We start from the raw sequence: 16846 nt of genomic DNA, 5'->3' as shown, positions 1-16846 counted from the left end.
AATGTTATCAATTTGGGTATTGATAACATGGTACGTGGAATGAAAATCAGTGGCGGCGGCACCGTGGGAGGGTGGGGGGGCAGTCGCTCCCAATCAAGCTGAAACTCTTTGTGTCAGCAAAATTTGCCCCTCAAAATGCAAGAAATAGCGTTTCAGAGGGGCTAAGTAGTAAGGTTCGTCTTTGGCGCGAGGGACGGTGAACAGATCTCGCACCTCAATGCAAAATGTGGTGCCACCGTCTTTATTATTATTATTGCTTTAATTCAAATCGTAAAATCCATAGCAAAACAGAACAGAACAAACAAATAAATGTAAAAGTTAGTACAGCTGATTTTACCAGTGTTGGAAAAGTGCTGACTTCCACTGTATATCAGAGTTATACAGACTCAAAAGCAGACAATTTGACGACCTCTGCCCACGTTCATTAAATTTAAAAATGAGATTACGATAAATACACGGAAACGAGTTAATCCGGTTTGTAACGAACATAGTACTAGCGCTACAGTCACTTGGATAACCAAACAGTCTGCAGAATGCATTATTATAACATACTTTAAGAGCGCTCATGTTCCATTTACGGTAAGTTCACCACAATTGGCTGCAATAAAAATTGGAACAAAACGTTTTAAATAAAATACATTTCACATGATAACTGTATTTGGCGAATCTACGTAGCATACTCATGCAGAACGACCGTCTCTGATTGCCAATATCCATATTGTCATTTAAATCCATAGTCAATACGTGACTGAGGTAAGTAAAGTTCCCAACAAAGTTAATGTCAATACCATATATAGTAATTGCAGGTTAATTGTCAAGTTTAAGACGTCCTGAAAAGTGCATACATTTTGTTTTGGTAAAATTACATTCAATATCGTGATGGATCGCATAGATTTCACAAACATGTACAAGTTTTCTCAAACCTTTGATAGAGGGCGCGATCACGCAATATCATCAGCATAACTAAGGTTATTAATTAATGTTTTGCCAAATAGGCACCCGCTCATGGTATTATTGAGCTGGATGTTCAAGTTATCCACATACACATTGATTAAGACTGGCGACATAACACCCCCTTGTCGCACCCTATTAGATACAGAGAATAGTCGCGAGACAGAATTATCCATCTGATAGAATAGAATTGCGAGGAATACCAGTTCACAAGAAATCGTACGATGTATGGTGGAACCTTACGATTTACTAGTTTGCTAAACAGTGTCCAGTGGTTGATTTTGTCAAAAGCTTTTGACGCATCAAGAAAACAAACAAATACATTACTACCGAGAGAGTTATGGTGACGAATAAGCTCTTTTAAAACGAAAACACAGAAATCCGTAGAATGATTCTTTTTAAAACCAAATTGATTGCTGGTAGTCATATGAGATAGAGTTCACACTTCTCAAGAATCAAGTGTTTTGATATTACTGTTGTAATTGCAATAGAACGGTAGTTGCTGGTCACATCTCCATTTTTGTTCTTCAATAGAGGAAGAAAAATAACGTTTGACATCTCAGGAGGGATATATCCGAGGACAAACATAGATGAGATACACATAGACAAATGCACATTGACAGATGAGTTAGCATACTTAAGATTCTCAGCGCTGAGACCATCAGAGTCACGTGACCTTTGAGCTTACCGATCATATTCGCAATGTCCGCACTAGATACAAAAATACCGTTATTATCACAGTCAGATATAGAGGATCTCCAATGAGTGACCGTGTAATATCGGATTTATTAAACGAGTGTAGTAATTTTCATATGTTCCGAGCCTTTGGCGAGGAACATATGAAAATTACTACACGAGTTTAATAAATCCGATATTACACGGTCACGAATTTGAGATCCTATTTATCACATGTATTCTTTTTTGTTGTAATTCAAAGCCAAATGTTTCCACTCAGGCTGTCGTCGGCAGCCGAAATCGACAACGCAAACACTGGGCGCATTGATTCGGTCGAACAAGTAAAAGTGAAGAGTCATTGAAGAGACAAAAGCGATCAAAAAGAACTTTAATAAAGGTCCAAACACCAAACTAGTTAGAATACAAATAAACAAATTACATTATTTTTAACTTAAACACTTAAAGCGAAAAACGAAAGCAGTAAAAACTATTAAATACATCAAAAAGCTGTAGGAACTACAAGTATTTATCGGGGGTTTCCCCGTCACTCCATGACGTCATTGACATGGTCCACGAGATCAAACATGGAAGTCAACGCTGCGTCGATTGAAAGTTATTATTTAGTTCTCATCTGATGACTGAGAGGAATCAAACACATATATCCGACGTCTTTTCGGTGGAATTGTTGAACTATCATTGTTGGCAATGTTGTAATGTACGTGTACATTAAATACTCCGCCGGAAATGGGGCCTCCAAATATCGGTGTGGATTGTGAACTCAAGGTCGAGGCATGATGGCTGATATTGGTTGATGTCAACTGGGACGCGATGTTACGTTGTGGTTGAGGTTGCATAACAGAAGGTATTGATGTTTGGCACGGGTTTGATGTGCTATAGTTAGGGGTGGCTCTTTGATTATTCAAAATGCCAGAAATTTCTCTGTGTTGGTTTTCTGATATAGTGCTGTAGGCATTGACGGACTGAATGTTACGATGACCGGAGATCTGCATTATTTGTGTGAGTCGGTGGTATATTTTGGTCACTTAATTTCTGGATGAGATGCTTTCTGGCACTATGATTTGTGAGGCGTTTGTTTGGGGGTAAATTTGCTGCAGTTGCCATATTTTTCATCAGGGAACCTATTTTATTAATTCCGATAGGCTGGTGACGGAACCACTGCTCACCCGGTCTGGGCAGTCCGCGAGAATGCGTGGCGATGTAGTATGGGTCGTCACTATTTGTGTAACTAGCTGGTCGTAAACTGAGGTATTTTTTGAAAATAGCAACTGGACATCTTCTGGGATTCGCAGGGACGTCCCACATCTTTGGCTTCACTTTTCTGGTATCCCTTGGATTATCTCCAGTCCGAGTTTTAGTTTGCCGTTCAGAGAACTCAAGATATTCACGACCGCTACTATCAGTACATAGGCTCACATCTCCCCAACACATGTTACGGTGCTCGGTATTACCCCTCAGACCAAAATGTACTGTGTTATAAAACCACATGGTATTTATTATGGCTTCAGGACTGTGGGACCCAAACTGTCCCGATTCCCACAGAATTTCGATTTCCTCATCTGTAGCCGCCTCAGCTGTTCGCGGTAGGTTGCCCTTACCATCTTTCTTTAATTTCTTCTGTTTTGCTTTTATTGTTTCCCGCACCTCATTAAACTCAATACTACTGATCAGTGAATACATGTATTTGTGTCGTTTCAGGTGACGTTCAAAGCTAGAAAGCATAGATCTTAAGGAAGTAGGCTCGTAGTCATCACCGCTTGGTTTACGGACACTGATAAAGAATTTGCATAGAATTGTTTCCAGTTCTTTTGGAGGGATTTCGTGGATTTCTCTAGCTTCTTTTATTTCTGGTGTCTTCAAAAATTGGCCCAGTAATCTCATATCATATAGAGTTTTCTTGGCTGTGTTTTTGTTTTGTTGACTTTCGATTGTTCTTCTGACATCGTCATCGGTGACTGGCACAAATCTACATGGTCGTGAAGGCCCAGCCTCGGCGCCGTCGCTGTCAGTGGTCTGTGCTGTCGCTTCACCCAAGGAAGCATTTTCTGTGACGAAAAGAAATGTTACATTTGTTATTATAAATATAAAAATAAATTCATGTTGTGGAATCATTTTATTTAGTACTCGCAGTATTGTGATGTATTTTTACCCAATGCATTATGCGATCATACAATACGCCGAGTGATCATGATCTCAGTTTATCAGTTCTGACGAAAGAAAAAAACGTAAACGTACCTTCACTTGGTCTTTCTTGCTCATCATTCATAAATTCTGTCACGTCTATATCAAAAGTATTGACTAAGTCGCCCATATGTATCATGATTTTGAACGTTCGATCAGCTGAAGGTTTGTTTACTTTGAGATGCAAATTTGTACGATTGACAGCAGACGAAACATTGTCATGCCCGAACTATTTTCGGGTTGGGAGAATTGAGACTGTGATTAATATCTTTAATATTTTGTTTATTTAACAGCGATAAAATCAGAGATTATATAGCATCTAAAAATCTAATAAGTATAATATGTAATAATTTCTACATAATTTGTCATTAAAATCTGCCTCATCATAAGTGTTGCATAATTCAGTACTAACTTTGCTGATTAGGTCAAAGGTGAAATTAGCTGTATTGGCCAATCACATCACAGACTTAAAGTGTGACGTCACTTTCAAAGTGTGTAATACCAAAAATATCACACGGGTGTTATTACACCGAAAGTGCATGATACATGTGATAAATATAGTTATGAACTTTTGCTTTATATTGATCATTTTTCACGGAATTTAAAATAGCTTCAAAATGACCGACCCACATATCTGCAATTTCTGGTTCACCCGAGGTACCCCCAACCGTGGAGGGCGATGTGACACGTTTTTGTTTTAGGAACCTTCTTCCAGAATGCACTGCACTCTTTATTTATAGAGGATTTTGCAATAGAATCAGCTCTAGCATGTGCTTCATTCTTTCTGCAACTACATAGTGCAAGCTTGAATTTTGATCTTGATGATTGCATCATATGGTGAATGAAACCTTGTCTGGGTTTGCCAGCATCTCGCCACACAAGAAAACATTCACGAGCCCTATCAAGGGCGTCTTTAACAACATCATTCCAACCCGGAACTGGAACAAAACTGACCGTAGATTTAACTTTAAACGATAAATGTTCTGACTTTTTAAGTGCAGTCACAATATCACAATACCGATTAATGTCACTTGAATGTTTACTATCTTTACAATTAATATCTGAGCAGCAAATGGCGTTAATAATGGACTTCTTTATGTTGTATCGTCGGCAATATTTAGTAGACAACCATTGCAGTTTGTAGTACTATGGTTAACGTCTCAATCGTACAATTTACAAGAATGGCAAGACTGAGCAGTAATGTTAGGAAGGCCCACAGTCCGCTTGAATAGCCACAACACTCACAACGTCTATACACACCCATCCTTTGACGTTATGAATAATTAATAAATAAAAACAGTTGGTAACATCACCTAATGAAATGTATTTACCAGGCTGACCGAAAAAAAATGTGACTCGTCTCGTTTTGTATTTCATGAGATGTACGACATTATCGCTGTGAGATTATACTGCCCTCATTTACTTTCAGTTGTCCGTCTTGTCACGTGATTGGAAATCCCCAAGTGTTCTTAAGATCATTTTGCTAAGTGAAGTTCAGCACGCACACAGGCGCCTGATGATCGGAGCTGACTGCACGCGCTCACAGTAAATCCCAGCCATACAGAATTGTGTTGTTATTACGTCAAAAACCTTGGTGAGTAACGATAAAAAAACGCATCTGTGTGACGTCATGAAATCCAGGGGGGCACCAGACCTTAAACTGGGTAGAGGGGTGCCACTGAGCCTTCAAAAGTGTGTGCATTTTTATACCAATGTTTTGACAAAATCCATACCCATATTTACACCAAACTACAATTTGTTTAAACCCATGATTATACCCACGTGGATTATACCCAACTAAAGACAAGATAACATTGTGTTACTTGTTAGTTTGTTACTTGTTATTTAATTTGTCAAATGTGAAGTCACAGTCTTTAGACCACCAGAAACTGTATATGTGTCATATCTGCCTGGACTACAAGAAAGACTGGGGAGAATCGGAACAATTTAACGATATTTAAACGGAATTCGGGCGGGGATCTATGTCTTGCATATAGATTAATGTTTATTTAAAAAAGGTAATCTGTACAGTTCGAATATTGCAGATATTTAAACCATGAATTTATACCAATTTGGACAACTCTTGGGAAATAGAACCCATATTTATAACTACAATCCTGAAAAACATAATCCATTTTAATGGCACGTTCCTAATAGGGAATTTCTACATAATGCCCGGGCATCAAATACTAGTATATTAGATATGTACCATTATCACTGCAATGGAGACTAGGATATACTCAAAGCAAGTGTTACCCATACACGTCAAAATTACAGTATGATGGAATATTATATTTTGTATGAGTCACGTGTTACCTTTGGCATTGACTGAAGATTGTACCGTAATTGCACAATACCAGTACATTGTTTCTAAAAAAGTTGAAAGTGATGAGGTCAACAATTCAAATACTAGTGCTGGGATTTCCCCCAAGTTGTACCGTCTACTACGTATGCGTCACGTGACCCGACATTGTTAAACAACTCGTATATTATTGACATTGTATCAAGACGCGTTACAATAGACACGCATTGAGTTAGTGTAGTTATTATTTTGTATATAATATGACTACAGATTGCACCGAAATTGCGCTATAACAGTACATTGTTTCTATGTGAAAGCGATGACGTCAACATTAAAAATACAGGGATTTCCCCCAAATTGTACCGCCTACTGCGCATGCGTCACTTGACCCGATATTGTTTACCAACTCGTATTATTGCCATTGTATCAATACACGTTACCATAGACACGCATTGAGTTAGTGTAGTTATTATTCGGTATATAATATGTAAACACACGTTGCACAGTTATCAACAAGTTAAATGCCAAATCTAAATGACTCCATGTGTCTGTCTGACCATGGAGGTAAGGTCTGACTGATCAATGTTCATGCAACCATGCTGAGGAAAACATTCATTGTTCGTGGAAATAATGCATATGTGTTTATTCGTGGAGGTAAACAACAGATTTATCTGTTTTTACCTCCATGGGTTTATTAGACACTAGAATCTATAAATAGATTCTTCTATACTTATGCAAATGCCACGTGTTCGATGGTTTGTCATGGTGTAACACATAACTCATCGTATGCCTTCGACCACGTTAAAATGTACACGCACTGACAAGGACAGTTCTTTCTTCAGTTGTTTACATCTTATCGTAGTATGGACGTGACAATTGTGAATTACATCGTCATTACTTCAACTTCATTAACTTGAACTTGGAAATCTGTGACCAATCTCGGACTTAGTATAAAGAGGCGAGAATAATCAACATATAACATAAAGCAACCTTAATGCACGAGTGTTCTAGTTCTTATCATTGTAAACATGCACACGCCACTTTTGTCTTCCCCTTTGCATTGACGCATTCAGAATGCGTGACAAATAGTTCCTAACAAATATGAAAAATAATCGATATTACGTTTTAAGTGACACCCTTCACGTCTTTGAGTGCTTTATTAAACAATTAAATATGATAAGCGCGAGGTTAAACCGTTAAGAATTCCAGGAGGAGAGATTTGAGAAAAAAAAAAAAAAAGAAAACCTTCCACGTTCTTGTCTACTGAAGCTTCTAAACAGTATCGAGATGGTCTTGAGCAATTGAAATAAATCTTAATCGGTGCAGGAAACTAAGTGCTGGGCGTTCAATTCAATTCCAATTTAAGAGAATCGGGCATAGGTAAAACAGTCAACACTTAGCGAGCTACGTAAGCGAATAGTTTATACCACTCGTTGTGAAATAAGATCGACCCATTCAATGTTCAATTGAAATCAACGTGGAACAACAATACCTGTCTGACGCTCCCAGATTATAAAGTAACTTTACTTACTTCCCTATGAGGCCCAATATGTTGGAATATTTATAATTTTATTATCTATATTTCTAGAATGTCATGAGTGTACGTATTCATACCCCGAATATTCAATACAATGTATATAAACCACGATTATGAATAATTAACAAATTAATAAAACGTCACGTGTGCCAAAGGAACGCGGTGTTAACACATGGTTCAAACCGGATCGTAATTGATTAACACAATGTTATATTTTTATTTTCCTTAGGAAACATGAGTGAATCCAATTACTACCATCAGATGCTTTTGGATTTGTTAAGACAGTTAGGTTAGTTCAAATGTCTGTTGTCATTTAAATTGTCCACTCATTAGCTAGTAAAGATGACTATATGTTTGTATTAATTCTACAACAATGTGACGGAAATAAATATCTGTGCTTATATAATAAACTATTTTCTATTATTTTCAGCTCTTGAAAGACAGGGTCAACAGTCTTACTCAAGGCATTTTAAGTCTCTACCATACAGACGTGAGTAAGCTACTCAGTGCTTATTGTCACATGATCAGAATGTACCGTAGAATTGTGGGTAATAACTCGCGTAGAAGCCTATCAGTGTGATTGTATTTCACACAACACAAAATATTACATCACATAATAATGGAAAAATAAAGAAGAAAAAAAAAAAAGGAAAAATGATCTGGTATAACATCTAAATTTGCCCATTATCTAACCAATTAGTTAATGGTTCCCATTTCTGATAATGGATAAGCTCTTTGTTTTTGTTTATTGTGATTTGTAGTTCAATATTTCTATTTTCCCTGATCCAACTTTTATATGCGTATTTTGTTGGATGAACCTTTTGAACCCTACATGTATATACATATTTTTTAAATAATAAAATAAAATGATTTAATAGTATATTTTCCGGTTCACATAGACCTATAATAATATTTTTGACATTACAAACCAAATTGACAATAAGTTTGCAATCACTTTGCAACAGTCTCCACAGTCTCTTTACAACAATACAGTTAACAAATAGGTGTTCTAATGTTTCTTCTTCTTTTTCACAAAAAGAACAGTGGGGGGAATTGATTATTTTCCATTTATACAGTTTTACATTAGTTGTTAAAACTCTGTGTAGAATTTTGTATTGGAATGCTCTAAGATCTGTGGAGATTGTTGTCTTGAAAGGTAATTTGAAAATTACATTTTGTTTCATCCCATACAAATGTTGGAAGTCTACGGCAATATTTGGCTCTTCAATAATGTTTTCACACAAAGACTTGTACACCTTTTTGCTCGTCAGTGTATTAATTGCAACATACTTAGAATTCCATTTGACTTTGTTTTGAAAATCACACCACTCATGGGTATTAGCATGAATGTTCTCTCTCCAGTCATCTGGTATTGCAGAGATTAGGCCTTGAATAGTATGGTATTCTGTCAAAGTGATACCTTTTACCTTCCAATATTGCCAGTCATGAAAGTTTCCATAGAAATCGATTAGGTCTATTATTCTTAATACTTTTTTCCTTGCCAAACTTTTAGATAGACTGTACGAAAGCCAATTTTTAAAAATCTATTGTTCCATAATATTTGTTTATCAATTTCAGATGTTGTTTTTGGAGTGTATGATGTCAGAGATGACCATTCCCGGATGATATCATAATAAAAGGGTGGGATTTGATTTTCAAATTCTGATTCATCATAGTTGCAAAAAAACACATGGTCCCCAAACTTTTTCAATAGTCCCTTCAATATATCCTTCCATCCGGCTTGGCTATCAGAAACAAACCGTTTCACCCACATAATCTGTTGTGCTTTAAAAAAGGAGTCCACCTCAATCATATTCAATCCACCTCTTTCAATATCTGAAATAAGGATGTTAGTCATTTGTATGGCATCAGTTTATGACAAGCACACCGAACTAACACTTGACTCACCGTCACTCATTGTCGCACTTCATGCGCTCGTTAAAACAATACAGTTAATTAGCTCAAGTACAAATACCAAAAAAAATAGTTCAGTATACACAGTGCACCATTCTTCAAGGCGAATAGACACATTATGTAATGACTTGAATTTATATTTTATTTCAGAGAGAAAAAGTTATTACTTCCGTCCACCTAGTCCAGGTTAGTGATTTCATTATATCTAATCTAGTGATCATATCAGACACCATTTTATCTAATTTAGTAACCATATCAGATACCATTATATCTTATCTATTATTAATATCAGATACCATTATATCTAACTTAGTAATCATATCAGATACCATTATATCTTATCTAGGAATCATATCAGATATCATTATATCTTATCTAGTAATCATATCAGATATCATTATATCTAATTTAGTAATCATATCAGATACCATTATATCTTATCTAGTAATCATATCAGATACCATTATATCTTATCTAGTAATCATATCAGATACCATTATATCTAACTTAGTAATCATATCAAATACCATTATATCTAACTTAGTAATCATATCAGATACCATTATATCTAACTTAGTAATCATATCAGATACCATTATATCTAACTTAGTAATCATATAAGATACCATTATATCTAACTTAGTAATCATATCAGATACCATTATATCTAAATTAGCAATCATATCAGATACCATTATATCTAATCTAGTAATCATATCAGATACCATTATATCTAACTTAGTAATCATATCAGATACCCTTATATCTTATCTGGGAATCATATCAGATATCATTATATCTTATCTAGTAATCATATAAGATAACATTATATCTAATCTAATAATCATATCAGATACCATTTTATCTAATTTAGTAATCATATCAGATACCATTATATCTAATCTAGTAATCATATCAGATACCATTATATCTAATCTAGTAATCATATCAGATACCATTATATCTAACTTAGTAATCATATCAGATACCATTATATCTTATCTGGGAATCATATCAGATATCATTATATCTTATCTAGTAATCATATAAGATAACATTATATCTAATCTAATAATCATATCAGATACCATTTTATCTAATTTAGTAATCATATCAGATACCATTATATCTAATCTAGTAATCATATCAGATACCATTATATCTAATGTAGTAATCATATCAGATACCATTATATCTTATCTAGTAATCATATCAGATACCATTATATCTTATTTAGTAATCATATCAGGTACCACTTTATCTAATTTAGTAATCATATCAGATATCATTATATCTTATCTAGTAACCATATCAGATACCATTTTATCTAATTTAGTAATCATATCAGATACCATTTTATCTAATTTAGTAATCATATCAGATACCATTATATCTAATCTAGTAATCATATCAGATACCATATATCTTATCTAGGAATCATATCAGATATCATTATATCTTATATAGTAATCATATGAGATAACATTATATCTAATGTAGTAATCATATGAGATACCATTATATCTAATTTAGTAATTATATGAGATACCATTATATCTAATCTAGTAACCATATCAGATACCATTATATCTAACTTAGTAATCATATCAGATACCATTATATCTTATCTAGGAATCATATCAGATATCATTATATCTTATCTAGTAATCATATGAGATAACATTATATCTAATCTAGTAATCATACGAGATACCATTATATCTAATTTAGTAATTATATGAGATACCATTATATCTAATCTAGTAACCATATCAGATACCATTATATCTAACTTAGTAATCATATCAGATACCATTATATCTGATCTAGTAATCATATCAGATACCATTATATCTGATCTAGTAATCATATCAGATACCATTATATCTTATCTAGGAATCATATCAGATATCATTTTATCTTATCTAGGAATCATATGAGATAACATTATATCTAATGTAGTAATCATATGAGATACCATTATATCTAATTTAGTAATTATATGAGATACCATTATATCTAATCTAGTAACCATATCAGATACCATTATATCTAACTTAGTAATCATATCAGATACCATTATATCTTATCTAGGAATCATATCAGATATCATTATATCTTATCTAGTAATCATATGAGATAACATTATATCTAATCTAGTAATCATATGAGATACCATTATATCTAATTTAGTAATTATATGAGATACCATTATATCTAATCTAGTAACCATATCAGATACCATTATATCTAACTTAGTAATCATATCAGATACCAGTATATCTTATCTAGGAATCATATCAGATATCATTATATCTTATCTAGTAATCATATGAGATAACATTATATCTAATCTAGTAATCATATCAGATACCATTATATCTGATCTAGTAACCATATCAGATACCATTTTATCTAATTTAGTAATCATATCAGATACCATTTTATCTAATTTAGTAATCATATCAGATACCATTATATCTAATCTAGTAATCATATCAGATACCATTATATCTTATCTAGGAATCATATCAGATATCATTATATCTTATATAGTAATCATATGAGATAACATTATATCTAATGTAGTAATCATATGAGATACCATTATATCTAATTTAGTAATTATATGAGATACCATTATATCTAATCTAGTAACCATATCAGATACCATTATATCTAACTTAGTAATCATATCAGATACCATTATATCTTATCTAGGAATCATATCAGATATCATTATATCTTATCTAGTAATCATATGAGATAACATTATATCTAATCTAGTAATCATACGAGATACCATTATATCTAATTTAGTAATTATATGAGATACCATTATATCTAATCTAGTAACCATATCAGATACCATTATATCTAACTTAGTAATCATATCAGATACCATTATATCTGATCTAGTAATCATATCAGATACCATTATATCTGATCTAGTAATCATATCAGATACCATTATATCTTATCTAGGAATCATATCAGATATCATTATATCTTATCTAGGAATCATATGAGATAACATTATATCTAATGTAGTAATCATATGAGATACCATTATATCTAATTTAGTAATTATATGAGATACCATTATATCTAATCTAGTAACCATATCAGATACCATTATATCTAACTTAGTAATCATATCAGATACCATTATATCTTATCTAGGAATCATATCAGATATCATTATATCTTATCTAGTAATCATATGAGATAACATTATATCTAATCTAGTAATCATACGAGATACCATTATATCTAATTTAGTAATTATATGAGATACCATTATATCTAATATAGTAACCATATCAGATACCATTATATCTAACTTAGTAATCATATCAGATACCATTATATCTGATCTAGTAATCATATCAGATACCATTATATCTGATCTAGTAATCATATCAGATACCATTATATCTTATCTAGGAATCATATCAGATATCATTATATCTTATCTAGGAATCATATGAGATAACATTATATCTAATGTAGTAATCATATGAGATACCATTATATCTAATTTAGTAATTATATGAGATACCATTATATCTAATCTAGTAACCATATCAGATACCATTATATCTAACTTAGTAATCATATCAGATACCATTATATCTTATCTAGGAATCATATCAGATATCATTATATCTTATCTAGTAATCATATGAGATAACATTATATCTAATCTAGTAATCATATGAGATACCATTATATCTAATTTAGTAATTATATGAGATACCATTATATCTAATCTAGTAACCATATCAGATACCATTATATCTAACTTAGTAATCATATCAGATACCAGTATATCTTATCTAGGAATCATATCAGATATAATTATATCTTATCTAGTAATCATATGAGATAACATTATATCTAATCTAGTAATCATATCAGATACCATTATATCTGATCTAGTAATCATATCAGATACCATTATATCTGATCTAGTAATCATATCAGATACCATTATATCTGATCTAGTAATCGTAGACATCAGATTGAAAATTAAAATTTTGCCGTGTAAAAACGTTCTATTTCCTGAAGCAGGAAACGAAACGTCTCAATCATGTTAGTCAGAGAAACACATCTTAAAAATAGGAAGTTAGTGGAGAGCAAATGCCAATTATTACAACATATTTCAAGTTATTAATTAAGTGATTATTATTATTCTGGATACATTTCAGAACCCGAATTCCAGGAGTATGACGAATACTGCTCTATCATAAAAACTAGTGACATACATGACATTCTGAGACGAGCACAACGAAGATCTGGTGGACTGTTGGACATAGACAGGAGATGTTTACAACATGTCATTACGTTAATAGAGAAAATCACAGAACGGGCAGGTGCTGCGGTAAGAAGAAGGGGCGGGTTAAATGAACGCATTAGGCGTGTACTATTAAACCTTATACGTGTATGACGTAACAAGGTGATACCGTCGTTGTAACTGTGGCTCCCTTACCATAATCGATCACGTGACATATACTATTATATGATTAGCATATTACAGGGTAGGGGTAGGTTACCAAGCATTTCAATAACAGCCACCACCTCAGAACATGGCAGTTTGCGACAAAATTGGATATAAAATAAAAATATGTAAATACTACTAGTAATACCAACAATATCAGTGAATTAAAATAGTAAACTGTTATTATTTTAGGAATTACAATTCTACAAGTTAACGTATTTTAAAATACATATTTCACTCCAAAGTCTGGGGACTGTGTTGTATCCGGAAATATAATTCAGTTTGGTTGTTATTATATTATATAATTGTAAATTGGATGTATATTGTGGGTTCTGTATTTTGTTGTGTGTAACATGCTAAAACCCGTATTTGTATGTTATAGGTATGGAAGGATGCCAGACTTACCATGCAAGGTAAATTGATTGAGGTCACACTTAAGTCTGGGTCACAGACAAATAAGTTTGAAGTACGGCTAGATGGTAATGACGTGCCGTACGACAAGCAAATTGAATCTGGTTTACGACTGAAGTTCTGGAATGGATTGCACAGTGTTAAAGAGAAGGCATCGAGTGTGTTTTCATTTGTTGGTAGACTATTGTCTGTAATTCGCCCAGCAATCGGGTGGTATTAGTGAAATACTGTTTTTGTTGTTGTTCTTCTTCTTGTTACTTGTTGTTGTTGGTTTTTTGTATTCGTTGGATGGAAAATCAAAACAACTAATACGCATGTGCAGTGATTATTGTTGTACGTACCAAAACAACTGGTGCGCACGCGTATTAAAAATTCTTCCTCGAACGAATACTCAAATGTGCGCTAGAGGAACAACGTTGAATCATTAAGTGACATTATTTTTTATAGCAATGACCATGAAGCTCCAACTGTTTATTTTCTTATTATTTGTTTTATTAAAAATACTCAAAATTTCATTTCATAAATTTAGATGAGTTTATGTAATTTGTGTCATTAATAATACCACCGGAGTCAGTATTTTCATTTACTATTAATACGGTAAATCAATAAATGTGTAGTACAAGTACACTGGCTTACATCTCATTGCATTCCAATGATTGTAGATTTAGTTTCAGTTTTTCAATTGTTCAGCGTCCGTCCATTCATGTTTTTGTAAGAAATTTGAATAGGAGGGGTCCGTGGGCAAAATATCGACCCCGTTTTGTAGATTTTATTTTAATCCGCGTATGAAACTCTTTACCCTAGAGACGGCACATTTGTCCAGAATAAAAAGAGAAAGCTAGTACGGTTGAGTAATAATTTAGTTTTTTCTATATTGTATTAGTATGTAATATTTTTTACAATTAACCCAATGAGTTGTTTTATAATCTACAGATATTTAAAAAAACACCATGACATTACAAGTAAACTAAATAATACTGTGATTATCATTATATATTAAATCCAACAAAATGTAAGTTACTTATTATAGCGTCTGTCGGGAATTACGGAGATGTTACTAAAAATAGAACTGTCGTAATCATAGAAATCGGTACACCGAGTAAAACTAGAGGGCGTGATTACAATAAAAGATATTTTCAATACCAAATGCGTTACTAGTAATTTGTGTGATTGAGTTGCTGTATATTCCGAAGAGGTTGAACAAAGCCTTTGCAAAATGATTTCAACAACAAAACAGTGAATGTGTTAGTTTTGTAATTAGTCATATGGCAATGCTTTGTGGCGTCCATCGGTTTAATCCAAATACTTTCATTAGTGTTTTTTTTTTATTTTCAAGTTATAGCAGAAGATGTGGTGATAGTTTCAGCCGACACATAAACTTTATAGCACAGAATACACGCCAAGTATACGACTCCGTTACCATGGCAACGTCCCCGTATTTCAACATTGTGTTGGAGATAATTCCTCAGTCACTTTGGTAATGTCGTTTTCTGTATTTTTTATATTTAAAGCGGGGGAGTCGTCACCTGCGCATGTATCAGATGGTCATAGCGTGTCATTGTTTACAAACAAGCGTCTACCCAGTCAACCAAAGTATTATATATTATAATTGTGTTTTCTTCCAGAGGACGCACACGCGATTAAAAATGCATACATTCGCCATTGCAAATAATCAAAGAACGTCATACTAGTATTGTACCATTATTACTGCAGGGTATTAATACTAGGGCATAAGACACGTTAAAATCACATTAGACGTAATAAAATAAATAATTCTAGAACTACATAATTATCCCTGTCACTGGTGAAACGTTACAGCGTAATTGCCAGTACACTGCCTATAAGTGAAAGTGATGACCTCATTTAAATAAAGGGACTTCCCCTAAGTTGTACCGTCTAGTGGGTATTCGTCATGTGACCAGACTTTGTAAACAAAATGACATATTATAATTGCATCTCAATAATCATACAAAAAGTCAATATAGTTATTATTCAGTATATACTAGTAATATGTAAACAATTATTAAACTGTTTTCGGCAAGTTAAATTGTAAATCAAAATTAGAAGCTGAAATCCAATGAAAAACCCAAATGACCTGAGGAACAGGTATCGTCTTCAATGTCACATAAACTACCTCTTACAAACATGTGTGACATTTATCATCGACAGTTTGTTTAAATGGCAAAGTAGGGACAATATTAACAGATTACGTAAACCTGTCCAGGGATCTACAAATGACAAAATATTCGTTTACCGAAATAATTGTTTTGTGGCATAATATTACCTCCATGGTCATAAGCATGAATTCAACATATTTTAGTTTTACCAAATAAATTATGATATCCTTTCATCTGTT

At 33.3% G+C, this 16846-nt stretch overlaps 2 protein-coding genes across 3 annotated transcripts; one reads left to right on the top strand and one right to left on the bottom strand.

The window, feature by feature from the left end:
* Positions 1–1865: 1865 nt before the first annotated feature.
* On the bottom strand, positions 1866–4358 carry LOC146731501 (uncharacterized protein KIAA1958-like). Its single transcript, XM_085492840.1, has 2 exons — positions 3880–4358; positions 1866–3689 (listed from the first exon to the last, which is right to left on the bottom strand). Exons 1-2 carry the CDS (start codon positions 3962–3964, stop codon positions 2614–2616), a joined length of 1161 nt encoding a protein of 386 aa, XP_085348966.1. The 5' UTR covers positions 3965–4358; the 3' UTR covers positions 1866–2613.
* An 896-nt stretch (positions 4359–5254) lies between these two features.
* LOC100372146 (uncharacterized) lies at positions 5255–15945 on the top strand. 2 transcript variants are annotated; one of them, XM_078006196.2, is made up of 7 exons: positions 5255–5419; positions 7894–7953; positions 8095–8154; positions 9729–9764; positions 13790–13962; positions 14462–14492; positions 15827–15945. In XM_078006196.2, the coding sequence occupies exons 2-7, from the start codon at positions 7899–7901 to the stop codon at positions 15865–15867; spliced, it is 396 nt and encodes a 131-aa protein (XP_077862322.2). In that variant the 5' UTR covers positions 5255–5419; positions 7894–7898; the 3' UTR covers positions 15868–15945. The 2 variants fall into 2 exon arrangements, with proteins under 2 accessions (XP_077862322.2, XP_006825637.2); XM_006825574.3 differs by lacking the exon at positions 15827–15945 and having other exon boundaries at positions 14462–15637.
* Positions 15946–16846: the final 901 nt, after the last annotated feature.

Source organism: Saccoglossus kowalevskii, chromosome 18, assembly GCF_978046115.1.
Source record: "Saccoglossus kowalevskii chromosome 18, keSacKowa6.1, whole genome shotgun sequence".
NCBI lineage: Eukaryota > Metazoa > Hemichordata > Enteropneusta > Harrimaniidae > Saccoglossus > Saccoglossus kowalevskii.
Note: the sequence above shows the minus strand (reverse complement) of the source record. Positions and strands in the feature narration are given on the sequence as shown.

Coding starts and splice junctions, on each gene's coding strand:
- LOC100372146 (XM_006825574.3), top strand. CDS start 7,899: ATGAGTGAATCCAATTACTACCATCAGATGCTTTTGGATTTGTTAAGA. Junction 9,765..13,789: donor CTTCCGTCCACCTAGTCCAG/GTTAGTGATTTC, acceptor GATACATTTCAG/AACCCGAATTCCAGGAGTAT. Junction 13,963..14,461: donor CAGAACGGGCAGGTGCTGCG/GTAAGAAGAAGG, acceptor TGTATGTTATAG/GTATGGAAGGATGCCAGACT.
- LOC146731501 (XM_085492840.1), bottom strand. CDS start 3,964: ATGATACATATGGGCGACTTAGTCAATACTTTTGATATAGACGTGACA. Junction 3,690..3,879: donor GCAAGAAAGACCAAGTGAAG/GTACGTTTACGT, acceptor TTTTCGTCACAG/AAAATGCTTCCTTGGGTGAA.